The 27288-nt window shown below is 46.0% G+C and overlaps 1 protein-coding gene across 1 annotated transcript; it reads left to right on the forward strand.

Annotated features, from left to right (window-relative positions):
• Positions 1-9625: 9625 nt before the first annotated feature.
• LOC102450356 (chitotriosidase-1) lies at positions 9626-25232 on the forward strand. The gene is made up of 12 exons (XM_014578546.4): positions 9626-10028; positions 11216-11616; positions 13248-13277; positions 13893-14094; positions 14949-15005; positions 16722-16887; positions 17590-17714; positions 17851-17974; positions 19967-20149; positions 20797-20913; positions 22764-22896; positions 24553-25232. Exons 2-12 carry the CDS (start codon positions 11592-11594, stop codon positions 24870-24872), a joined length of 1482 nt encoding a protein of 493 aa, XP_014434032.1. The 5' UTR covers positions 9626-10028; positions 11216-11591; the 3' UTR covers positions 24873-25232.
• The last annotated feature ends 2056 nt before the right edge of the window (positions 25233-27288 follow it).

Here is a 27288-nt window from a genome sequence, read left to right on the forward strand (position 1 = left end):
TGTTTCCCTGTAATACATACATTCCACATCACATACTGGTTGGTTAAAATTTTCCTACTCCCCATTAAACTCTTTTTCCTCTATAGATAGTTACTCCACCAGAAGAATATTTTTCTCAGCATTTCAAGTAATAGTTTCCATCCCAACTAGTAATTAGCAAAGTAAGACGTATAGCGGCACTGCAAGGGACATATGAAACACTCACAAAAGAAGCGGAAACTAGTGTAAATTTTACTAGAATGGAGCTCTATCTTCAAGGAAAAGGTTCAGGTTGAAAGTTTCTTTTTATATGTAATACTTTTCCAGCTAATTGACAACAAACATCGTGTATGTCTTTTAATATTAATTATTTTAGTAAAAGGGGCTTCTTTTTCCAAGTTTCTTTGCTCAAAGTACTAATTAATTGTTTGAAATTCAGCACACGGGGACCCAAAAGGACTAGCAATATACCTGTAAGTGCAAGGGACAGATACAGCTGCCCTTATCTTGCAGTCTGATGCCCTGTGGGTTTAGGGTTAGTTAGGATTCGGGGTTATTGAGCCAGGGGAAAGGCAGAAATGGTTGCTCACGTTCATTTCTAATTTGTCTGTGTGCGCACACAGACTGTTTCTCAGCCCTTGTAATGGGCCCGGCGGGCACATCTCAGCACCTGCTGCTTTGAAACGCTCTTCTTGTTATGTAAATGTTTAATACGGGATGGTTGTTATCTGTCACCTAGACAGATGGTTTAGGTTACTGAGCTTGTGAACAAGGATTAATTGGAAAGGGGCAGATGTCAGCTAGGCACGGAGGTGCCAGGCCGAAAGAGAGCTTAATCTGTAAGTAATTAGATGAGGTGGAATAGCAGTGAGCCCAGAGCTACCTTGACGGTATCAAGTGGAATAAGAGTAGGCCAGGGGCCAGGCACCCCAGAAAGGTCGTCTTTGTGTCTGAGCTCTGGTATAACTTACTTAGGGCAGCTGTAGCCCAATCCTAAGGACGGTCTCGTTTGGGTTTGGGAGAACTGGATCCAAGTGTAACGCAATGGCCAGCTGTGTCATGTCCTCTTCAGCGACCACCACTGCCTCCACTGAACACCCACGAGGAAAAAGAGCTCCCAGCACAGAAGTCTGGGGATCACGTCCCGCTGAGGACAGCTCACATTATCCAAGAGCAGGAGGAGGGAAATCTAGACTTTCACAGCCACTCTAGGGGAACCCCAAAAAACCTGCTTCCTGGCATTAAGCCAAGAGAACACAGGCATGTTCTTCGAGGTATGGGCATGTGCTTTTGCTTTCACTTTGGGCGTGCACTCACTTGGATTGTGCACATGTTCGTGGGGACTGACACACACGCCCCCCTCCCCCGCACCTCAGCTTTTATGCATCTGTGCCCGTGTGTACTTTGGCTCAGTTGGGCAACATCTGCATTTGACAGATGGGGGTGTATATGTCCCTACGCACCCTGTGCTTGAACATGTCCCTGATGTCACATAAGGGAATTATTCTTGGCTGTAAAGGGAAGTCTTGCACAAAGACCATGACAAAGGGGTCTGCTTGTCAGCTATGGCCAGGACAGGCAGAATCCATAGGAGTCTCCTATTTGCGTATGGTACCTAGCTACTACAGTGATAGATGGTGGCCCCGTTACATTCTTAAATGAAGAATGTAATTCATTGAACACCGTTGTCCCCACGGTCACAAAGAGCAAGAGGGCCCATTACCTCATTCCTGGGCGCCATGGAGTGTCCTTGTGATGCCCGCACTGCAGAAGGAAGGGTTATTTGAGGAACGGGGTGGTCACAATTTGAGGCAAAGTGTTCCACAACCTCAGACGAAGGTGGGGAGATGTTTACAGAGCCCAGTTCTAGCTGTTCGGTGCTGGCAGGGACCAGGAGAGTGAAGGATGTCCCAGAGAGGGGGTATGAAGGGAGATGGGACTATGCTGCTGCTTTGATTTTTCAGTAACATTTCTTTCCCACTGGCCTCATAAAATGCACACGGGGCCTGGTTCACAGTTGGAGTCTGTAGGTGCAGTGCCACTGACAGCAGGTCGTGATATGGCTCCCGATCTTCGTAAGCCGTGCAGCAGCGAATGTAGAGTTGGTGTCTAAGGGAGCCGGTGCTTTGAAGGCAGGAATGTCTGGTGTCTTTAAGAAGAGGAACCGAGCAGCTGGGGTAGATGGGCATGAAGCAGAACCACCCCGGCCCATGCCACGAAGGGCAACCGCTGAGGAAGCTGGACTTAAAAATAGGGTCCTTTAAACAAATCAACATGTGTCATATGACATTCAGAAAACTGAAACAGGGCTCTCTCCTGACTGCCTTATATAGACAACGTGCGCTGAAGAGACTTGGTGCTGAATTTCAAACAATTAAACAGCACATTGAGCATAGAAACTTGGAAAAAGAAGCCCCCTTTACTAAAATAATTAATATTAAAAGACATACACAATGTCCTATAATGGACAGGTAACTGCTTTCGCCGCTATATAGACTCTGGATTCTGCCATTTCCACTCCAACTCACCTGATGAAATGGGTTTTACTTAATTTAAGTTTTGGGTTCCCCCCATTGAGCTAATACAGAATTCAGCCCACTTCCTCCCCCCTCCTTCCTCTGCTCCCGGAGCTCAGGGCACCTCTGGCTAGGTCATTTTCTCATGGCTGGCATGGAGCGCTGCTGAATTAGTTGGGTTTGGGTGCCCATTGTAGCAGTATCACCACACTCTTTTCTCCCTGTATGGCATGAGTATCCGCCATGGTGTAGTATTTGCTGGCACGCTCTATTTGAGCCTCTACTGGGGCCAACCTGCTCCCCTCCTTCCTATCTCACCTGAGACAGGTGTCCGGTATGCTGGCTCTTCTTGGCTGGTCCATAGAAATGGAGTTGCCATCACCACGTCACGCCAGAGTCCCCAATGCCTTTGAATCCCCTCCCCTCCCAACCCTAAGGGTACGTCTAGACTACATGGCTCTGTCAACGGAGCCATGTAAACTAGTTTACCCCACATAGTCAATAAAGCGGGGATTTAAATAATCCTGCTTCATTAAAATACACATGGCCGCCGCGCTGTGCCGACAATCCGCTGATCCGGCACAGCGTGGCAGTCTAGACACGGCACGGTCAACAAGGGAAGCCTTTGTCAACCGCTCCGGTAAATCAGCTGATTGTCGGCACAGCGCAGTGGCCATTTTTATTTTAATGAAGCGGGGATTATTTAAATCCCTGCTTCATTGACTATGCCAAGTAAACTATTTTACATGGCTCCGTCGACGGAGCCATGTAGTCTAGACGAACCCTAAGGGATTGGCATAGTGAAAGGAGAGCAAGAGACTGAACTCCCCCGCCCCTCAAACACTCTCAAGTTCCCTGCTGGGCAGTTGAGCGAATGCCAGTTCTGGTTTATCAGCTGTCTCCTGACTCACATCGTGAGTCATGTTACACCACATGCCTTTGTCCCTGAGGCACACACAGAGTGATGGCTGGGGTGATTAGGGGGAAATCACTTTCCCCGGCTCTTAGGAAAGCACCGAGGGCCTGATTTTCAAGAGACCGCCCCACACTCCCGGGACTGGCTTCTCAGAGGAGCTCAGAACTCAGCTGTAGCGTCTGAGCCTTTGCCAGGCGGGCCCCCAAGTCCTGGAAGGATTGGACTGGTCTAACCCTGACTTTGCTACAAAATCATAAATTAGGGCCCCCACATGGGGGGGTACACTTTACCAGAGCCTGGAGGCCTGGTCCCGGCTGTAAATTATGGTATGTGGGTGATAGGGGGCCCGTGTTACAAGTTTGTACTGGGCCTGGAAAAGATTGTTTGGGCCTGGCTCACAATGCAGCCCCGGGCAAGCTGCTATTCTGCAGTCATTTCCTCCTCGTTAGAAGGTGAAGGGCAGATATGTCCCCACCCCGTACTGCAAGACTTAAGTCACTCATCTGAGAGCCACACATGAAAGAGGCACTATAAAAGCAAAACCGCATGTATCGGGGCTAATCAGTGAAGGAGCCCTGCGGGAGTTCATGGCTGGGTAAAAGGAGGCATCGGATTTGTTGTGAGGAAAGACAAGTCCGGGGCCTTCTCTGATTCTTTGCTAGCACGTTAACCACTGGTAATGCTGGTATTGATATTTATCCAGTTAAAGTCTAACGGAGACCCATGCTGTAACTCGCTTTAAGTCATTACATTAAGCAAATGAAATGAATGGGATGCGTTTACGTGAATGGCCGGAGCAGGCTTGTCTTCACTAGCCTACTCTTCTGAAATTCAATAAGGGTAATTCATGCAGGGGTCAGAAAAAGCTCTGGGAAGCAGGATTGCTGGGTATCTGTACCAGGAAGGATTGCATCATTTTCCAGGAGGGGGCAGGTCGGGCCACATATGGGCAAAGCCCAGGAGAGGATATCAGTGCACAGCTACAGGAGGCGAAAGGATAAATTGCCCACGGGCTCTCAAAGGAGGGCCAGCATTTCTGATGCTCATCCCCATGCACTACTCCAGCGTCTCTCTCCAGCGCGCAAACTCCGATGTTAGACACTCCACGGTCACTTGCCAGCAAAACTTATCTCAGGGATTGGAATGCTTTCACTGAGTCACTGCAGCAACCAGAGAGGAGGGAAAGTAACACCCTATGACTAGCTATGCGTCATGGCATGATCTGGATACCACTGGCCCTTAGTCCTTTTTTGTTTATAATTTTACACTGAAAACTCAGAATCTCACATTTTGTGTCACCCAGAACACACAAAGCATTGACTGCCAGGGCAAAGCGTTGGTCTGGAGAGTTAGAATAATCGAATCCTAGGGTATGAAGAGACCTCAGGAGTCATCGAGTCCAGCCCCCTGCCCAAAACAGGACCAACCCCAACTCAATCATCCCAGCCAGGGCTTTGTCAAGCTCGGACTTAAAAACCTCTAGGGATGGAGAGTCTACCAGCTTCCTAGGGAACTCATCCCAGTGCTTCCCCACCCTCCTAGGGAAATAGTTTTTCCTAATATCCAACCTAGACCTCCCCCACTGTAACTTGAGACCATTGCTCCTCGTTCTGTCATCTGCCACCACTGAGAACAGCCTCTCTCCATCCTCTTTGGAACCCTCCTTCAGGGAGTTGAAGGCTACTATCAAATCATGCTTTGGATTGTATTCTGATGTAGCAAGGGGGTTTAAGGTGATGGCTGTTGATACAGCCATGTTTGTACTGCACATGGGGGCCAGAGTGACCCCAATTCTAGCTGTTTGTCAGTAGCAGGAAAATCACACATAGCCCTTCCCTGCTATTGGCGTAGGATTTGCTGGGCATCTCAAAAGGAGGTTTATTAGGAACACACCCACTTAGCTGAAAGTTGTGGAAGCTTTAAGAGAAAAGCCTTTTATCCAAAATGTTCATTGTTGACTTGACAGAGGTGCTCATGGACAACAGTCACCCTTCTGGTCAACTCAAAGGATAGAACTGGAGACATCCAGAGGTAATATCACGAGCTCAAGTTTAAGTGACAAGGCTATCTAACGATGGGCAGTAACTACTCAGATCATCTGCACACAGCACATGCTAACAAATTACACTAAGGAAGAGACCGGGAGCATAAACCCTCTGACTTAACCAACTTTCACTCTCTCATGACCAATTGCATGAGTTCTCTGGTTATCCCTTGGATGTTGCCCACCTAGGGTACATTTATACAGCTGCGTTAGTTTGGAATAACTGACGTTATTTCAAAATAACAGAGTGCATCTGCACTACAAGCCTTTATTTCGACATGTCGAGCTGGGGGAATTCTTGCTCCGACTCCTGTAACCCTCATTTCAGGAAGAGTAAGGGAAGTCGGAGGAAGTGTTCTTCTTTTGACTTCCTGCTGTGTAGACAGCACCAAAAGCCAAATTAAGCTATTTCGACTTCAGCTACACAATTGACGTAGCTGAAGTTGCGTAGCTTAACTCTACTTTTGCCCCTCTGTACCCCTAAAGAGGCCTGAAATCCAAACAAAAATAAGTCAGGGGAACAAGGGAGTAAGGGTGGGGAGAAGAGAGAATCTCTTCAGGACTTCTTTACACAAAGAGCAAAAAGAGTGCACAAACTCATATACCACTGCGCTCCCAGGACGGGGACACACACACGCGCGTGTGTGTCCTGTTACCGCTGAAAGGCAGCTGTCTCTGGAGAAAACTAGTTCAGAGTATTTCCAAACAGAAAGACGGGTGTAATGTACCTCCTAGGGGAGGCTGTTCTACAGGATCAGGTGGAAGCAATCATTGCTTTATAGACCAACACATCTATCAAAAAATGGTTACAGCAGAGAAACCTCCAAAAATTCTTAATCCGGATTGAGCCACTTGTTGGGGAAAACCATCACTTGTTTGTACCTCCCTTAGTCCATCAGGCAGAAAACTCAGTGCAAAACAGACCCAATACCTGACCTGCAGTCTTCTGGATAAGTACATACAGCTCCGGACAATGTTTAAATTGTGTGTAATTTTTTTCACGGTGACTAATCTAAACACCCAATAGATGGCACTATCGCTATAGGGGATAAAATCAGAGCATTTCTCAGACATATTTCCAACTGGCAAACTAGATGATTGGATCCATCTGGGCGCAGGGAGTTCATATCTTTTATTGCACCAACTTCCTTGGGTGAGAAAAAAATATTCCCTCAACCACCTTGTGTCTCTCATATCCTGGGACCAACACAGCCATGATAACACTGCATAGAGCACTGGACAGTGCTGTCGCTGATTCCAATTTAAAGCCCTTTTGTGGTTATTCATACATGTCCCGGAGGTAGAAGTCTGGATAGCAGATGCTAAGATCTGTAACTCCCTCCCCACATTTTTTTTTTTTAAGAGTGGTCCCTTGTTTCATTGATTTTATCACACAGATTAAGTTAAACAGCCTTTCTTTCCTACCTCCAAGCTCTGATTCACAGACACCAAGCATTAACTAAGGCTACATCTACACTGCCAGTTTTTGCAGCAGAAAATAGGCTAATGAGGGACTCATTTACATGAGTCAATCTCATTTGCATATTTTCTGACGATCCGTTTTTGCACTTGGGGTTTTTACGCAAAAACAAGCAGTGCGGACGTTTCCTTTTTGCGCAAAAACCCTTTTTGTGCCAGATCCTTATGCCTCAAAAAAGGAGGCATATTGATTTTGCGCAAAAAGGGTTTTTTGCACACAAAGGAAACACCCACACTGCTTGTTTTTGCGCCAAAATCCCTAGCGCAAAAACGGATCTGCAGAAAATATGCAAATGAGAGCTCACCTCATGCAAATGAGTCTCTCATTAGCATATTTCTGCCACAAAAACTGGCAGTGTAGACATAGCCTACGAGATTGAGAATGCCACTAGCTAGAGACAGCAAACAGTGATCTGTTGTTCACCACACAGTGCGCCTCAGCTTCAAGGCATCCTGCAACTATGAATTAAAATCTTCTGTAAAATCCAGTGTTGTGTTATTTGCATTCATCTCATGCATGGAGTTCTATAATTAAAGCTTATTCTGTTTTGTAATGATATAATTAAGCACTGAAGATTGAAGATTAGAAAATACAGGTGCTACGATCAAGTCAATGTTATAAATATTAAACAAAAGCCTGTGATCAAGTACAAATCTGGTGCTATTTATACATATTAGAGCTGGGTAGTTTTTACAAAAATTGAGTCAACAAATGGGGTTTTTTAAATCCAGTTCAACACTGAAGAACTTTGCTTTCAAAACTGAACAGTTTTGACAAAGTCTGAATTTGTTTTCCTTTCTTTATCGTGTTTTTACCCTTTTCCTCTCTGCCCTTCCCCCTTCTTTTCCTTTAAAAAATTGGCACAGTTTTATTTTCTAGGCCTCTCATTTTGTTCTTTAAAAAAATCATAACAAATTGCAAAAACCAATTTAAAGGGGTTTTTTTTTTTTTTTTTTTTTTTTTTTTTTGTAAAACTGGGTTTTCCTTCTCTAGCTTTAGTACAATTTTTTCCTACCACAGAAGTTTGTTTTCTCCAAGTCGTATTGGAATTTTCTTCTCCATTGCTTATTGCTATTGCTAATGCTATTGCTCCTAAATAGATTGTTTAATCCAGAAGTGCTTTAGGTACAAGCCGATATACAAATTATACAAAGAGGATTATGTTGCTCCACCTCTCACTGCAAAGCAGGTGCTTCCAAGTGACAGCAGCAGTTGCACAGCAAAGAGCAGCACTACCCGACAGAAAGTTTGTAAAGATACTGTCTCCCCCTGAACCCACAGAGGAAATTTAGGAAGGCCCACTGGAAGGCACCAGTGATGAAGTTAGATGAAGACATTGGCGTGAACACTCTGTCTTGCGGAAAGAACAGTGGAATACTTACTGACCACGTGTGTCCAGGAATTCTGTTTTATGGCTCATGTATCATGATTTTTAAATCAAAACCACAGACATGTGGGTTCGCCATGAATTCTGAATTGATGCATGCTTTCCTGCAAATTCAAAATCCAAAGAAAAGCTAACATCTTGGGATTATAAAAACAACGAGCAGTCCTGTGGCACCTTAAAGACTAACATATGTATCATGAGCTTTCGTGGGCAAAACCCACTTCATCAGATGAGTTGGGAGTAGAAATTACAGAATCCAGAGTATATATAACAGCAGAAGCAGTTACCTGTCCATTGTAGGCCATTGTTAATGACGCTAATTGAATCAGGCTGGATGTGTCTTATTCATAGCTTTCAATGTGCAATTGTGAATATCAAAGGCGGGGGAAATTGCCTTTATAGTGCATTAACCAGTCCATATCTTTATTCAAGCCCAAATTGAGAGTGTCAAACTTGTAAATGAATTCCAGTTCAGCCTAACTCAATGAGCTTTATTAACACTGGTCCTACAATGGACAGGTAACTGCTTTTGCTGTTATAGATACTCTGGATTCTGTAATTTCCACTCCAACTCATCTGATGAAGTGGGTTTTACCCAAAAAAGTTGATGATATATTTGTTAGTCTCTAAGGGTACATCTACGCCGCAGGGCAAAAGTCCAATTAAGCTACACAACTTCAGCGCCATCAATTGCATTGCTGAAGTCGAAATAGCTTAACTCGGCTTTTGGCACTATGTACACAGCAAGAAGTCAAAGGAAGAATACTCTTATTTTGGCTTCCCTTACTCCTCATGAAATGAGGGTTACCATGAGTCAAAGTAAGAAGTCCTCCTTGTACTATAGACATGAACTATATTATTTCGGAATAGAGTCATTCTAATATAATGCAGGTGTGTAGACGTACCCTAAGGTGCCACAGGGCTATTCATTGCTTTTATACTTATAAACTAACATGGCTACCCCTCTGAGATCTTGTAGTTATGGACTTAAACTGAAGCTACAAATCCAGAGCCTAGAGAGGCTTCTGCGGGGGGGGGGGGGGGGGGGGGGGGGGGGCTATGCATGGCAGTAGTTCCTGGTGCTTTGGTTTCCTATGGTCTGATATCTAGGAACCAAATTCACAGATGCTCAGATTCTAGCCATAGATAAATCTGATACTTTGCTTTCATCAAAAGTTATGTTCTCTTTTCCCCTGACTGGCTGCAAGACACTCATTGCTTATATCCAAGACAAGCCAAATCATGGTTATCCATGGACTGGTTTTTTCCTGGAGTCATATACATTCCTGGTGCTATTTGATGCACAAAGGTTTATTTGACACATCCAGTCACAAGACTGTAGGTCTTCAGCCTCATATAAAGCCAACTAGCTGCCATATCTTTGCCCAAAGGCAGGAAACCTTTCCACCTAAACCGGCCTCCTCACTTATTTTCTTAAGTCCCATAAATAGCAATGGGACTGAAAAGGCCTCTGTCTTAATCCATAGCTGCTCCTTGTCTCTCTCAAAAGTCACATCTGCTGTCCTGACTGACAGGCATTTGCTCTCTTCTCCTGCAGAACTGTTGTAGCCACAGGAGAACGATCCCGTTTTTTAATTCTGCCTTGTGCGTCGTTCAACAGAATGGGCAGCTAAGTTCCGACTGCAGAATCCTTATTCCCTGTGATGTCAGACAGCAGGAACCCGTCCGGATTGCTAGATTCAAGAGTGAGTTTGTGACCCCCGCAGCCTGTAAATGTATCTTTTCATTTGTAAGCTGAGCAAGTTTAATCTGGGAGTGATTGAGGCACAATGAATAGCTGACCTCATGGGGTCCTTGCACAGGTGGGAGCATAGGCACCAGAACTCAGGGTGCACCCCCCACCACTGAAATGCAGCCACCTCTGGGGTGAATGGCAGCAGCTGGCACACGGCGCTACACATTTCAGCTTGGGACACTGTGTCCAGAAAGGACTATGGGATTAGTTGGTCCTGGTTTTTAGCCAAGTCTTTGCATAGCTTCCAGAATTTTGGGAGCGCTTGACTCAATTGCAGGGAGCTCTTTATCCCACACAAAGGTGAGTTCCCTCAGAGAATTTACTGCAAAGGATGCCTTTTGTGTTGGCTAAAGGAGATGCAGCTTTTAACACAGGAACTCTTAAAAAGCACATCATCTACTTGATGTTCAGAGGGGCAGCCGTGTTAGTCTGTAACTGGAAAAACTTAAAAAACAACAAATAGTCTAGCAGCACCTTAGAGACTAACAAAAATGAAGATGGTATCATGAGATTTTGTGGGCACCACCCACTTCTTCAGATGAATGGAGTTTAAGGGTTCCAATTTTCAAATAAATAGCACAGGGAGAGGATGGAGGAGAGGGGGAGAAAGAAAAAGAAGGGGAAAAAAGGGGAAAAGAAATAGTCAATTAGAGTGTCCATGCTAAATGAAGCTGATAAGAATACCCTTTGTTTTTTATGTCATTAGGATGTGGAAAGTAGCAGGCCATTGAGCCAATATCTTTATTTAGACTTCTGTTGTAGGTATCAAACTTGTAAATGGAATTAAGTTCTGTAGCTTTCCTGTCGAGCTGGCTTTTGAAATTGCTTTGAAATAGTACGATGGCTTTGAGATCCATTAATGAGTGCAAGGACAGGTTAAAATGTTCCCCAACAGGTTTCTGTGTGTTGCCTTTCGGATATCTGATTTGTGTCCATTAATTCTCTCTCGTAGAGATTGTCCAGTTTTCCAATACTACTACTGAATTACAGGAGTGCTCTGTACAAGAGAGATGTCTGTATGGATGTCAATAATTACTAGATAATGGGCTAGTAGGTAGCACGCAAGATTATGTAGCACCAATTCTGCATGTTATTGGACTAATTCAACTTCTTTTTGTTGCACACCATCCTCTGCAGCTTGTTACAGGCTGTTTTTAATGACAGCCGGGCTCCAACCAAGGATCAGTGAATTAAAAGCAGAACTAATCAAGTAGAACATGTGCCTCAAGCAATGACTTTAGATCCTCAAAATCTTGTGATTCTGTGATCACCACAGCAATTGTGAAACCTGCCCTTGGAAATTAAGGCGCTTACACAACGTTCCTGCGCGTGGCAAAATTTCTTCAACTGCCGATGGGCGGTATGCATGCCTCTCGGTTCCACACGGCCGTCCTGTGGGGGTGTGATTTGGTATAAAGAGAGAAGCTGAGCCCAGACCAATGCTGAGCACCCATCTGCAGACAGAGGGATAACCCAGGTATAACAAACCCAGGCCGGACCATCTGCAGCCACCATGGGGCAGGCATTCATGTGGGTTGGTAAGTTTGCAGCTGGTGATGAATTTATGTGGGATGCTGGAAGGTTGAGTTTTTATGGGGTTTGAATGCAAGACTGTATAACAAGGTGGGGAACCTTTTTTGGGTCAGAGGCCACTGACCCAGAGAAAAAATCTGTCAGGGGTCGCACCCACAAATGAGAAGCGAAAAACAAACCCCTCCTCTCTGGCATGGGCCCCTACTGAGAAGCAGAAAGATGCTCCCCACATTCCTCTCATGCAACAGAGCCTGGGGGGAGGAGGCTAGTAGATTGTGTGTGCTCCAGCCTACACAAAATCTATGGGGGGGCTGGGGTGCCAGTTCAGGCTCCCCAGTGCTGGGGTGAAAGGCCCAAGTCTCTGGGACCAGATTCAGGCAAGCCAGGGGCTGCATCTGGCCCGAGGGCCTTACTTTCCCCACCCCTACTGTATAATATATTCTGCACCCATGATGTGGATAATGGGAGACATTAGTTTAGGCCAATACCATCAGGCAAAACACCCACTACTAAAAAGTGGGTTAGAGAATAGTTGCAACGGTCCAAACTGAAACCTGACAAGGGTCACTTTTTTGGGATAACCAATGCTGGGAGGCTTAGTTTAAGCAGCATAGGGGGAAAGAGCAACAATGTCACATCTTGCAGCTGGGAAAACTTTCAGGGACTTTCTGGAAGCTGTAGAGGTAGTCTGTTAGAGCTAGCATTACAACTTCCTCTCAACCCACCTCTCCCTGCAAAAGAGTTCATTTCCTTTTCAAGGTAGTTCTCTTTCCACTCTCCTGGGTATGTTAGAGGCAAGGGAAGCCTGTCCATATAGGTGAACTAGGCGGTCGCCTAGGGTACCAAGTTAAATGGGGCGCCAAATGATGGCGCAATATCATTGAGGGGTTTGGAGGTGGGGTTGCCGATTGCATGGTTCGCCTAGGGCTCCAGTTGCTGGCAGCTAGTCTAGGGCTGCCCCTGGTTAGAGGAGATCTATGCTTGGGCAGAAACTAAGCTCCGCTCAGCTATAACAGGCCATGGTCTCATCTCAGGACTGGCGACCGAGAGCAAGTTTGGGTTTGGAACCGACTCTGCAGCATGGTTTTGACTCTCTGCTTTTGGCTTGACTTGTATTGCAGTAGTACAGGAGCCAAAGTCCCGTTATAACAAGAAAGGCGAGGGCACAAGGTGGGGGACAAGGAAGCAGAACAAATGTGAAGTGGCCGGGAGTCGTGGTGGTGGGGAGCCAAGGAGATCACCGGGTCCTTGGACAATATGTAGGCAGGGACCAGCTCCATGCTCCTAGAAGGGGCAGGGCTGCTATTGGAAGGGGCTCTGGCAACAGCTACAGTAGCAGCGGTGTTGGCTATCTGGAGCCCTGGGCCCTTTAGAATCACCATGCCCTAGGGCAATTATCCCCTTTGCCCCACCTCCGGTGGCAGGTCTGCTCAGTGGCTTCAGCAGTAATGGGTCCGAGAGAATACGTGGGGACCTTCGTTATGCAACGGACTTGAAACTTCTTCCTAGTAGGCGAATTTCTGCCTATTTCCACCTTGTCACAGTTCCTGCTAATGAACATGAGACTGGAAGGCTGCAGGCCTGGGGGCGGGATTTTTAAATAACCGTCTTCTCTTCTCTTTGTATTTTGCTCTAGGTTTAGCTGCCTTGCTGTTGCTTCAGTGCAGTAAGTCCCCTTTACCGTGCGCCTCCGTTTCCTGAAAGAGCTGTGGGTAGTACAAAATAAATTATTTTTCCATGGCTCTGCAAGCAGCCTTGCACCTGCGCGCCACCAAGCCACACTAAAGCAGGCTGCAGATCGGCTTGCAGGGTGTTAATACAAGTGACTGTCTCGTGCGTATTCGTAGCATCTAAACCCCACTGAAGTGAATGAAACTTCATTAATGAAGGAAACTTCAGTTGGCTTTGGATCGGGCTCACTGAGCCCACTTCAAGAATTAAACCTCTAAACAAGGGCTTAGTGAATCCCAGCTAAACCCCAGACCGTATTCTGTTCCAGCTGCCCTCCCATACTGTCCCGTATGATCACACGTGGCCCCTATGCCGTGGGACACATTCACTGTTAGGAGAGAGACGGTGGAGATGGTTCCTACTTAGCCAACTCTTGTCCTGTCTCCATTCAAAGATCAGGGTGCAACAGACCCTCTTGTGGGAAGAGACCTCAGGGGGTCATCAAGTCCAGCCCCCTACCCAAAACAGGACCAACCCCAACTCAATCACACCTTGATTCCTTGACTCGGTCCTCATCGCAGCTTGACACCTCTCTCCCATTGCCACCCAGGCTCTGCTTGCAAACTGGTCTGTTACTTTACCAACTGGTCCCAATATAGACCAGCCCAAGGGCGCTTCCTCCCAGAGAACATTGACCCCAGCCTGTGCACTCATCTCATTTATGCCTTCGCCGGCATGAACAACAACCAGATCACCACCGTGGAGTGGAACGATGAGCAGCATTACAAGACTTTCAATGGACTCAAAAGCAAGTGAGTCAAAGGGGAAACGACCCCCAGCACTGTAGTTTCCCGGCTGCAGAATGGGGCCTCTGGGTTTATTCGGAAGGGGGAAGCAGACCTGGTATTTAAGCTAATGTTCCTAGGAAAACTAAGGGAGAAAACTCCGTTGGAATCATTGTGTATCATGTGCTTAGCTGTGTACAAGACCAAGTCAGCCCCCGGCCCAAGGACTTCAGAGTTTAACCAATCATCTCCACAAGAAGAGTGGATGTGACAGCTTGAACACTCACGTTGACATCACCATAAGTGTTAAAAAGCCCAGATAGAGAACGGACATGAATAGGTTTTCAACAGAGTCAGCGGTCCCTCTAATCTTTTTCTTCCATTCATGGATTTTTGACATCTACATGCGGAATAATTCTTTTTATGTGCACCGAGGCATGTGCAAGTGTGCACCACCAGTAGAAACAGAAACCTGGCTGTGGGCACTCTGCTAATTACCATTGGAATCTCTCCTGATCAGATGCACAAGTGCCCAGCCTTCAGGGAACACTGGTTATAGTGAAATAGACTATCAACAAATATTGGGGCAGCAGTTAAGCTAAAGGGGAGTAGGGGAAGCTGCCATTCAGTGTCTTAGCATAATCTTGGGACAGTTCCTTAAACTTCAAGGATGTGCCAACTTCTCCTGCCTCACTTTTACCAATAGGAAGGTTTGAGGGTGTTTTCATTCCAGAAGTATGAAAATGTTCCTACCCCCAGATTAAAGGTCCAGGCAATGGCTGTGTTTATTAAGACCGATGAGCACTTGCAGGTGAAAGGGTACAAAGAACATGAGCTTTTTTGTCTGCTTTTAATGCCACCTTTTCTCCCCACCCTTCCAGGAATCCTGGGCTGAAGACTCTCTTGGCCATCGGCGGCTGGAATTTTGGCTCTGAAAAGTAAGGCTCGAGGTTACTTTTTTTCTGCATGCAAAGCATGAGGCGAGGGGAGTGTATTAGGCTAAACTTCAAAATCCTGGGACGTCCAGGAGAGGTAGAACCATAGGAAGGAAATTGTGCTTTCTATCTTTCCACATTAAGTACGTATATGCCCACCGTTGCCATAGTATCAGAATATATTTCGCCTCGATGTCCGTTTGAGGCAAGGCAGGGTTGTTTTCCCTGTTGTACAGATGGGGAACAGACACATGCTACGTGACTTTCCCAACTCACTCCCAGACAGAGAGAGCAGGAACTGAATTTGGGTTTCCTCCATGCTAGCCAAGGCCCCACCCACAGGTATTATCTCTCAGAGCTCTGTCTCCAAAGACCATCCCTGTCAGCTGCACACCGCCTCTTGCTGCCAACATAAGAACTTAGTACAACCGGGGGAGTGACTCCAACTTTACACTGGTTTAAGAGCAAATCTTGCCTCTGGGTTTTTCCTTCCTTTTCGGACTAAAATTTGTTGCTGCTGAAATTGCCTCAGAATTTACATTATGGGCTTTTTGTCATGAAGCGCTGGTTTGGCTCTGGCACAGTGTTTGGCCCTGGGATCTGTGTGGTAACATTTTGGTAAGTTTCTAAATTGCTCCCACTCTTTAACAGCAATTGAGTTACTAGCAGCTTGAAAGCTTCTGGTAGGTACAATAATTCATCTCATTGGTGTTTAACAACTTACATTATATATACATACATACATCTATCTATATCCACATATTTGTAAAGCTTTAAACCTCAAGCTCTTTCTGAAAGCTTCCTCCAAAGCGAACCGTATTCAGAACACGGTTTTGCAGCCAAAAAGTCTCCTTCCTGTAATTTAAAGTGTACTGGGGCTTTTCCACATTTCTAATCAGCGATTCTGTGTCCTTAAGAGACTCTGGCAGTAAATACAGTGGGCATTGTCCATGGCGGACAAGAAGTGATGGAGATGCTGGCAAATAAGATGCAAATAATTGAGCATGTGCTCTCTAATTGGGTGGCCTTCTGCTTAAGGCAATGGTATGGCAATGGGGATACATGGACTATGCTCAGCTACTGACTCAGAGACTTTGGGATCTACATTTATAAGCTAGGAATAATACTTCCCTACGTCACACCAATGGGGGTGAAATGTAACAAACAGGTATGAAGTGTGATATTACAATGATAAGTCCTGTGGAGAAGTCTATAAATAACCAATACATTTAGCTGATGGTTGCCCTTAAATAGCAAATATCCCTATGATGCTATCTGCTGTAGCCGCAGAAGAAAATCTAACCCAAGGAAGCATAATTTGGCATTGACAGGCCATTCAGGAGATGCAGAACATGGCACCATTTTTTAAAAATCAATGCTATATACGATCCCCACAGACATCAGTGGCCTAACCTCTGTTTCCTCCCCTCTGTGCTGCTGAGTTTACCTTCTGAATGCATCCCCTCTAAATAGCCCTCACATCTGCAGCGGGTGGTTAGCAGCATAGGTGTGGTAGTTCATAGAATCATTAAATTCCAGGGCAGGAAGAGACCTCAGGAGTCATCGGTCCAGCCCCCCTGCCCAAAGAAGAAGCAACCCCAACTCAATCATCCCAGCCAGGGCTTTGTCAGGTTGGGACTTAAAAACCTCCAGGGATGGAGATTCCACCACCTCCCTCAGGAACCCATTCCAGTAGTTAACGCATCACTTCCATGCTAGGTTCTCCAACATGGTGTCCACGCCTGGTAATCGGCGGACATTCATCCTCTCTGTGGTTGATTTCCTGCGCAAGTATGAATTTGATGGCCTGGACCTAGACTGGGAATATCCAGGTGCCCGGGGAAGCCCTCCTGAGGATAAACAGCGTTTCACTGCTCTGATCCAGGTACCGTAAGACCTAGGAGTTCAGCCCCCGCCCACCACTGCTGAAACAGAGCAATAAGGATGCAGGACATGTGCTTTGTCTTCACATTTCACCTGCAAACACTGCAAAGTCTGCAGAGTTGAAGTCAAAGACGGGGGTACTCTCTAAGGTGGAATATCATGCCATAAGACCCTGATCATCTGTGGGTGGAATCAAACCTAGAACCCCTAGAGCTTAGAACATGAGCCTGTAAGTGGTCTCAGTGCCACTAAGTGGGACAGTGAACCCCACCCAGATGTGGTTTTTTGGATTCAAGGTCTCTAATTCAGAGATCTCCAAAGAGTGGGGGAAGAGAGTGTCCAGGAGGTATGTAGTTAAGGTCAGAGATTGGACTTCTAAACCTGCCTGGCTCCAGGATTCCCCACCAGCTAAGCAGACACACAAGTGTTTGAAGAGAGTGATCAGCCACTTCCTGGAATCTGCCATCTCGTTCTGTGCCATCTCAGAATGAAACCGTTCATGGCATCAGCCCAGAATACATTCATAAATCGATCAAATATTCAATCTCAGGGGTGTGACTCTCAGCTCCGACCTTACTCTGGGTTTGTCAGACATGTGTGCAGACTGAATGTCTCTTTCATTCAGATTTGCCTTTTTTAAAATTAAAAAAACAAGGAAGACAATGAAAAAGGGGATCATTTTTGTTTTGATTATCCCCCGCAGGAAATGGTGGAAGAGTTCCAGGAGGAAGCACAGAGGACAGGGAAAGGGAGGCTGCTGTTGACTGCTGCTGTGGCTGCTGGGAAGGCAAACATCGATGGAGCCTATGAAATCAAGAACATCTCCAAGTGAGTTTATCCAGCCCTGCAGTTTTACAGAGGACAGTCAAGCCACATGGCCAAATACTGTTACCCAGGATGCTTTGCAACGCTTCTCTTGCAGAGGGGACTCAATATCAACTTGTTCTTTATTCTCCCTTTGTAGGACCCTCGACTTCATTAACCTCATGACATACGACTTCCACGGTTCCTGGGAAAAAGTCACAGGACATGTCAGTCCTCTCTACAAAGGGAAAACCGACACTGGATCTGCTGTGTACAGTAACGCTGTAAGTGTCAAAGAACCTTGTAGCTGATCGCTTCTTCCTGGCAAATAAATAGCGTTCCCCTGCAGAAAACAGTTGAAAAGTCACATGTCCAAAAAACCTGACTGTATCATCCTTGTGCAAGAATGTGTCACAAGCCCCAGACAAGTGTGTCACAAGCCCCAGACAAATAGCATACAGTGGCAGTATCCCATTTGATTGCAAAGAGGGGGGGAGGGAGAAATTAACGTTTAATCCCGTAGTTACAATCTTGAAAAAATTTCAAAAAATGGTCCTTTACACATTCCCAGATTTCTCTAGGTCACCATTGACCGGGTTCTTCCCCAAAACCGGGCCATCCTGAAATTGCCCTGGGCAAACTCAATCATATCATTGAAGATGGAGGTGCACCTTTGAGAAAGCAAAGAGAAAAAGTATACTAGCGTGTACCCACTAAAAACAGATGGGGAGGAGAGAATTCATATTTCCTGGGTGAAAAAAGGACAAGATTCTTTTGGTGGGGATCCCCATTCTGATTCCTGGACAGATCCCCCCAAAGTAGCAGAAAGAAAATGAAGTCCTGCTCTTGTTCTGTATGGAAGGCAAGCCAGGTAGAAGTGAGGAGGGAACAGTTAATATTTGAGGGCGGGTTTCTGAAATGACCAAGCTTTGCACATGTAAACCAGGATTTTGCACATGCAAATGATTCACAGCAGCAAAGCCAGCTGTCTGGCAAAGTGTCATTAAGTGTGTCCCCTAAACGCTGCAGAACAGCTTCCTTGCCTGGAGACACCTCAAGTGTGGTAGCAGCCAAATGCTGTAGGCATGAGCGCCAAGTTTGGATCATTTTTGGTGGTGCCCAGAATAGGGATGTAATAGAGTAGTCAATTAACTGATAAGCAAAAACTCATAGGTTAATGCTATATACCTCCCCCCCCTCCACACACCAATACATTTTTAGCAGGCTGGCCAGCAGCCTGGCTAAGTCCTGGCTTGTGCTAGGTCCACAACCTACCTCTGCATTTCAAATGTATTAGGAGCTAGGCAGGGAGGCAACCCAACTCAGTTCTGGCTCGCACCGAGTCCGGGAGCTCAGGCCCCCTCTAGACAGGGGCTGCTGCCACTTGCATGCTGCTGCTTCTGTATCAGAGGCAGCAGAGGGGTCAACAGGCGACAGGCAGCTGGTCCATAAGGGGAACTGTTTTTTTAAACTGGCTTCCTTCGGGGACCAGCTCCTGACTGGCACCCCGCGCTGCTGCCTCTGATTCAGAGGCAGCAGCATGGAATGGCAGGGGGCTCATCAGGAGTGGGGCCAGAGTACACTCCCAGGGACTACAGAAGAGTCAAGTAACCAATAAGAATTCATGAGTTTAATTGACTATTCAATTAACCGATATTTAACATCCCTCACCCAGAACGGGTCCAAGCAGAGCCTTACGGCAGACTGGGACAACCCCAAGGCCTGTCCTTGGGGATATGCAGGGTGCAGGGCAGCTTGGTGGGTTACTGGGGGACCTGGTGTAGGCAGTAGTGAGCAACCCAGCCCCAGCCCACCCCACTCCATCCTTCCAGCTTCCGGTGTAGCTTGGGGAGGGGCCAGCAGCTGAAAAGAGGAGAAGGGTTTGGCGGAAGGGATGGAGTGAAGATGGGGCAGATCAGGCTTGGGCCAGGTTGTTTGCTGCTGCCAGCACCAGACCCCTTTGTTAATCCTTCAGGCCACCTTTGACCCCATGTACCCCCAAAGTAGGAGGGCTGGAGCAGCAGCCTGGTCCATCCTATTGTAAGATGGGGCTAAAAATATAGCCCCACACATTGGTGTAGCCAGGGCCATATTCCTGAACAGTGGTGGAGCATGGGCACCAGGGGCCAATATGACCCACTGCCCCTGGGTGCAGGGTGGGTGGGAAAGCTTTCAATCCTGAGTATAAGAGCACTCAGAGTCAGAAAGCCATTCCACCTTCCCATAAAATTCACCTAACGGCAAAATGAAACCAAGCTTCTTATCCCCTTACACAGGACTACGCTGTGGGATACTGGATACAGAAGGGTGCCCCAGCAGAGAAAATCATCATGGGGATCCCCACCTACGGACGGACTTTCACCCTCTCTTCCTCCGACACGGGCGTTGGTGCCCCTGTCTTCGGACCTGCATCGCTCGGCCCTTTCACTCGGGAGGCCGGATTTTGGGCCTATTATGAGGTAGGGAAGAGGTTAGGGTTGCCAGGTGTCCGGTATTGAACCGGACAGCCCAGTATTTGCAGCATGTGTCCAGTAAAAAAAAAAAAACAACCAGAAAATACCAGACACAAAAAATATGTCCAGAATTTTCTGTTTCTCGGACAGAAGGCCAGTTGGGACATTCTTCCCCCGCCACATCTGGCAGGGGGAGTGTTAGAGTGTGTGGGAATTTAAAGGAGCCGTGTCTCTTTTTTGTGTGTGTGGGTTTTTTTTGTTTTGTTTTGGTTTGGTTTTTTTGTCTCAACAACTTTGGTCCCTGTTTTTTTATTAATTATTATTGCTCAACAACTTTTGGTTCTTTTTTTAATTTTTGCTCAACCAATTTTTTCCCCATGGTTTCACAAAAAATACTGAACACTATCTGGCAACCCTAGAAGAGGTCGCTTTTTTGGTAAGCGGCTCATGAAATGCTCCTGGATTCACTGTGTTTTAAAATGTGCTCGAAACTGCCCCTCCTTGGGCATTTTATTGGCAAACCTGTTGCCTCCAGTCCAGAATGTAACGTTTCCCCAGGAGAATTGGCCTTCTCCTTCACTGTATTAATTCACAGAGGCAGTTGCTCTGTTGGGTCTCTTTCCAGCTCTACCTTTCTGTTTATTTTTTTCCAGATTTGTACTTTCCAGAAAGGCGCCACCACCGAGCGGATTGAGGAACAGAAAGTCCCTTATTCCTTCAAAGACAGCCAATGGGTGGGGTACGACGACATGCAGAGCATTGAAACCAAAGTAAGCCGTGTCTAGGCATTCTTTTTGCTGCCTATTGTCGGGGAAGGGATGCATCAGAATCTTCCGGTAGCCCAGAGAGATGGGCTCCACTTTGACACGTTGTGCATATCAGCGGAAAATGCTTTGCACTTTCCTAGCCCCATGCATCTGAGGATCTCAGTGCACTTCAGAGTTAAGCCTCCTAAAAGGGTTAGTGTTATCCCATTTTACAGATGGAGAAGTCAATGCACAGAAAAAGAAAGTGCCTCACTTGAAGCCACAGCATAAGCAGGCTAGCAGACACCTTATGGCGTTCTGGGAGCAGAAGTGTGGTCTGACGGCTAGCACCCAAGCGAAGTATGATGCATCTCCTGAGCAATGGCTGAGCAGATGGAGTGAGAATGGAGAGTCTCCTCTGCTCATAGGTTATTAGCGGGGCGGGGGGAGAGGCGTAGTAATCCAGAGGAAAGAGAGCAGTCTGTGTGCCACAGCTGGGTCCGTGACATTGCCAGGTGGGTTCAAAAAACCTTACAGGTGACAAACATAGACACTTAAAGGGGCATGCAGCCTTTTCTTTTTTTTTTAACCTCAATAACTTTCCCCGACATTTTTTTTTTTTTTTGCTCAACAAAAAATCCCTTGGTGTTCCTCATTAAAAAAAAATATTGTTTGGTGTTCCTTGGTCTTAAAAAGTTTAAGAAACACTGAACTAGAGAAATGGGTCTGAGGTAAATAGGATGACATTTAATAAGGACAAATGCAAAGTGCTCCACTTAGGAAAGAACAATTAGCTCCTGTGGAAAGGGATCTAGAGCTCATAGTAGACCACAAGCTAAGTATGAGTCAACAGTGTGACATTTGCAAATAAAGCAAGCATGATTCTAGGATGCATTAACAGGAGTGTTGTAAGCAAGACACAAGAAGCAATTCTTCTGCTTTACTCTATGTTGATTAGCCTTTAACTGGAGTATTGTGACCAGTTCTGGGCACCACATTTCAGGGAAGATGTGGAGAAATTGGAGACGGTCCAGAGAAGAGCAACAAAAAATTATTAAAGGTCCAAAACACTTGACCTATGAGGGAAGCTTGAAAGAACTGGGCTTGTTTAGTTGGGAGAAAAGAAGACGACTTGAGAGGGACATGATAACATTTTTCAAGTATCTAAAAGGGAGGAGGGAGAAAAATTGTTCTCCTTGACCTCTGATGATAGGACAAGAAGCGATGGCCTTAAATTGCAGCAAGGGAAGTTTAGGTTGGGCATTAAGGAAAAACTTCCTGTCGGGGTAGTTAAACACTGCAATAAATTGCCTCGAGAGGTTGTAGAATCTCCATCTTTGGAGATTTTTAAGAACAGGGCATATATCTGTCAGGAGTGGTTCACATAGTCCCCGGGAGTGCAGGGGACGGATTTGATGACCTCTCAAGATCCCTTCCAGTCCTACAAGTCTATAAGCCCTCCCCACCTTTTCTGGGGGTGGAAGTATAGGAGAGAGGACTCTGAGAATGATCTGTGGCAGGGAAGTTTCATGCCTTGTAAGCCGCCCCATCCAGGCAACAGAAATAGAACGTCTTATGAGGTTTCAGAGCAAGGGGTAAGCAACATGGGGTTGCAAACATCCCATGCAGGAGTACTCCTAACCCGAAAGAGATTACTGCCTACTTGGAGATGTGTTAGTTCAAGGGTGGGCACGCTTTTAGCATGTACCTGCCCTTCTCCCATTCACATCTCCACCTCATGGCAAGTTGTTTTGGACTTGCAAGCGAGTCCGTAGAGCAGAAACAAATGCTGGAGTTCTAACAGAGAGGAGGTGTTCTAACTTCCATCTCCCAGCAGCACCCAGTGACAGGGTTTGTGATTTTTCCTCTCCCAGGTTGACTATCTGAAGAAGAAAAGTCTTGGTGGGGCCATGGTCTGGGCTTTGGATTTGGATGATTTCAGTGACTCATTCTGCGGCCAAGGGAAGTTTCCTCTTCTGCAAGCTCTGAAGAAATACCTGAGATGCGGTAAAGCAAGAGTTAACGGCCTACTCCATATGGATAATGCATGATCTTCTTGACGCATGTATTTTATAACACACAAGAGATTTTTCTTTTTTTGCAAGGGGGGAATTGCAATCTTGCACCACAGCCTCAGTTTCCTCTCAATACCCTGGGGTGTGTAGCGAGAGCCCTAATTATGAAAACATTTATGTAATACACCATTTTTATTTTCAATGCTGGTGCCTCCTGGTGGCATTTGTTTCAGAATGCAAAGTCTGGAGCTGCATCATTGTTACAGTGCCCAGCCTAAAGAGGGGAGCCTGGGACATGAGACTCCCCCCCCCCCCCCCATTGAAAGTTGACTAATAGCTTTGCATTAGGCCACATTGTTATTCTTCCTAAAACGGCTCAGAGAGGCCCAAGCCATCATGAATACGAGGGAGGGGGGAAAGGAGACCATGTAACAGGTGAAATATACAGAATTGAGAAGAGTTGCAATGTTTATGAGCTGAGCCACCAAATCCGCCAAAAGCAGACTGGGAAATTAAAAAGAGCCCGCGTCAAAGCCTCCACCTCCAGCATCATAGCTTTGTATCTGATTAGCCCAAATCTGATTAACTGTAAAGTGATGCCTCTTGTAATCGCATTATTTATCCGTTTCTCCCATTGGCCTGTTTCCATATTGATCCCCAAGTGCCCTGTTCTCTCTGCTGTGCTGGATCGCCACCTTCATGCATTTATAGCCCTCCTGAAAACCCAATTCTCCTACAGCGCTCCCCCATCAACAAAACTTTCATCACCAAACCCTATGGCAGGGCTACTCAACTTTAGAAGCTCCGGGGGCCACAATGATACTCACAGGACATGCCAAGGGCTGCAACTTAAGTGTGGTTGCATATACATGCAAATATATATATGCAAATAGCTTCTTCACACTGATGGACATGAATACAAAGATTAAGGCAAGACTACACAACACGCAGGCCCCATTTAAGTCAGTTCTGATGATGATTAATAAAATGCAACATATACCTGATTTCCACCCATAGGACAGCTCTTTTAATGAGCAATGACAGTCCAGGAATTTAAGTATGAAAACTCATCTCAACAGAAGACTATTATATTGACTACTTTTTTGTTTTGGCTCCCAAACAGGCCGGAACATTTGTTCTTACTTATCTCATTCCCCTCCCTTGTTTCCCTCACCCTTGACATGAGCAAACTCCTTGGAACAAGGCTTTAGGAGACTTTGGAGTGCTATCAATAATCTTTCCAATCATCATGTATTTAAGCTTCTTTAGTTTTACAGGTGTACCCCAAAGCATCTAAAAAAGTCACTTTAGTGTGCAGCGTAATACAGTCCACATTTTTCACACCAAACAGTAACTCACCAGATCGCTTTCTACCGCATGAGATTCAGAGTTACAATCCTTATAGACTTTATGCCGAGTCCCCTACAATTGCTACATTGCAAAAGGTTGGTTTATTCGGCCCTGCAGAGTTATTGATCTAGCTATCAGCACCTTTACATCATTGCTCGTTCATATTTCACAATAAAAAGGCCCATGTGGCTTGTGAAGATAGCGACCATTTATTTAAACCACAACTAAACTGACTGAAACCTCCAAGGGATTGACCACAAAAGGTCTCACTCCCTTCCATTTTCTTTCCTACTTGTAGAGGTCGATAACGATGGTCCTGCTAATGCTACCACCGCGCTGGTTCAAACGACGTCTGTTACAGAAACCACCACCAGCCTTACTACGTCACCGCCGCCTGTTACAACCTCAACCCTCAGTGTTACGACACTGCCACCTATCCCTGCCACAACCAGCAACTCCACTACCAGCAGGTTTTGCCGCCATAAGGCCAATGGGATCTATGCCGTCCCTGGGGACCATGTCATGTTCTACATATGTGCCAACAGGCGCACCTTCCGAATGTCCTGCCCAGAAGGGTTGATTTTCGACTATTTATGCAAATGTTGCAACTGGCCTTAAAAACAGAGAGCCTCAAAGCACCTTCATGGAGAATTGATTTGTAGCTGCTCAGATAGCTGAGTTTCCTCCGCAACCAAATCAGAGCTTAGGAATGGTCTATATTGCAAGCATACCCAGCAACTTCTCTATCTTTGCTGGGTTATTTTCAGGGGTAACAACTATCACAGCACTGCAGGTTGGAGGATAGGGAGGAGAGTAAGTAGAAGCAAAATATTGTCACCGACAAAAGCAAGGCTGATGGATTTTCAAACTGTTGTGCGTTTGTTCATTGAATGTGGGTCCTTTTGTTTTATGCTGGCTTCTTCCCCGGCCCTTATTTCATGTTTGTTTGCTCCAAGAAAATAAAGCTTTCATTTCTAAATTAAATAGTTGGCCCTTTTGTTCTACTGGGCCTTAGGGGCTCATGTTGCTACTGAAAAATGGGACAAGGACAATGAGGAGATTTAGGGCCTCCTTACAGGAGTATAATTTCCCAGGGTTTGATGTGTGATTCACTAGACAGCAGTGTTCCCTGTAAGCTAGGCACATGTGCGGCCACTCAAGAGAGATTCAAGTGCCACCCAGCTGATTAGCAGGTTTCCCACAGCTAGGTTTTTGTTTCTACTGGTGGTGCACAGACACACATGGCCTTGGTACACATAAAATTTATTCTGCACATGGATGGAAAAGATTAGAAGGAGCAGTGCTAGAGAGTACAGTAAAGTTGTACACATTATCACAGCACCGGATGATCCTTCTTGGAGAGCTCATCAAAATACCCTGGAGCATCTACTGGAAAAGGTACTGGAGCATGTGTGGGAGAACACAATCTTCCATTAATTCGGTCAGTGTCCTTTTGTCCTACCCAAAGCTGTTTCTCCACCTTCCACCCTTACCCAGGAAGGTTCAGCTCAGACACATTATATGGTTTTCAAATCATGCACAAGAAGGTCAAATGACCTTCCCAACCTCAAACAGTGAGCCCACTCCCCTATAAACCGAGATCTTCCATTGGCCAGGATTATGCTGTTACCACTAAGCCAGTGACCTTCTCAAAAGCAGCAGTCCTGACACAAGGCCAGATCTCAGGGATGGGAAGAGCCAATAGCTTAGGTTGCTAGACTCACACTATTTTCAACACCAGATAAGAAGGATGGTTCTACGTATGCTAGGGGAGTGACTTTAACTGCCCAGGATTCCTAATACAGCAAAACCATTCGGTTTCTTCCTCTTCAAGGAGTCCACAGGCTGCAGTTTTTTATTCCAAGGCACGTAGCTTGTTACCTAAGCACTAAGCCTTCACAAATTCACATACTGAAGGGAGCAGAGGGGTACCCCTCTTGCTTCATCAGGGATATTTGTCACGTTAGTAACTCGTTGAAAGGAAATGCCCACCTGCCCGAGCTCAAATAGCACAGGGGCCTCTAAATGTCTGTGCCTCATTTCAGGTCCTCTGGTTTGCCCCTTTCTCTCCCCTAGGTTAAGTAGTTGAAGCATATGTTGGCAGATTAAGAGGTGAGCAGTGCAGACATGCTACAAAAGACACTCACGGGAAACACGACACAGACGTCAGGGTTTGTAACGATCTGATGTGGGTGCAACTGACACTACCCCCTTTCACAAACTCTGTCCAGTGTATCAGTGGAGTGATTGTCCAAGGGAAAGTTTGTCCTTTCTAACTAGTGCAGCTGTCCTTGAATACAGCTGGTTGTGCCAACAATAAGTGGATTAGGCCGGGCAGTTTTCCTCTCTGTACCTGAATTTCCTCCAATGCATTTTGGGGACCTAGCCTAGGAAGAGAAACTTTCTTGGATTACGAAGCAGTATGGCCCTTATCTTGAAATATTAAGCTAAGTTGTTCGCTTTGTGTATCATCTCTAGTCAACGGCATAGCATAGCTATTTCCCAGAGCTTTCATTCTGCAGGCCATTTATTGAGAGAAATTAAGTCAAATATAAACATTAGGGAGCCTCATATCAACTGTAATTCTGAAAGAGCCAAAACTCAGGGGCTATGTCTAGACTGGCAAGTTTTTCCACAAAATCACATGATTTTGCGGAAAAACTTGCCAGCTGTCTACACTGTCCACTTGAATTTCCACAAGAACACTGACGATCTCATGTAAGATCATCAGTGTTCTTGCGGAAATACTATGCTGCTCCCATTCGGACAAAAGTCTTTTTCTGAAAGACTTTTGCGCAAAAGGGCCAGTGTAGACAGCACAGTATTGTTTTCCGCAAAAAAGCCCCGATTGTGAAAATGGCGATCAGGGCTTTTTTGAGGAAAACTACGTCTAGATTGGCCACAGACGCTTTTCCGCAAAAAGTGCTTTTGCGGAAAAGCATCCTGCCAATCTAGACGCACTTTTCCGAAAATGCTTTTAATGGAAAACTTTTCCGTTAAAAGCATTTTCGGAAAACCATGCCAGTGTAGACGT

This window comes from Pelodiscus sinensis, chromosome 27 (genome assembly GCF_052426305.1).
Source record: "Pelodiscus sinensis isolate ZL-2025 chromosome 27, ASM5242630v1, whole genome shotgun sequence".
Taxonomy (NCBI): domain Eukaryota; kingdom Metazoa; phylum Chordata; order Testudines; family Trionychidae; genus Pelodiscus; species Pelodiscus sinensis.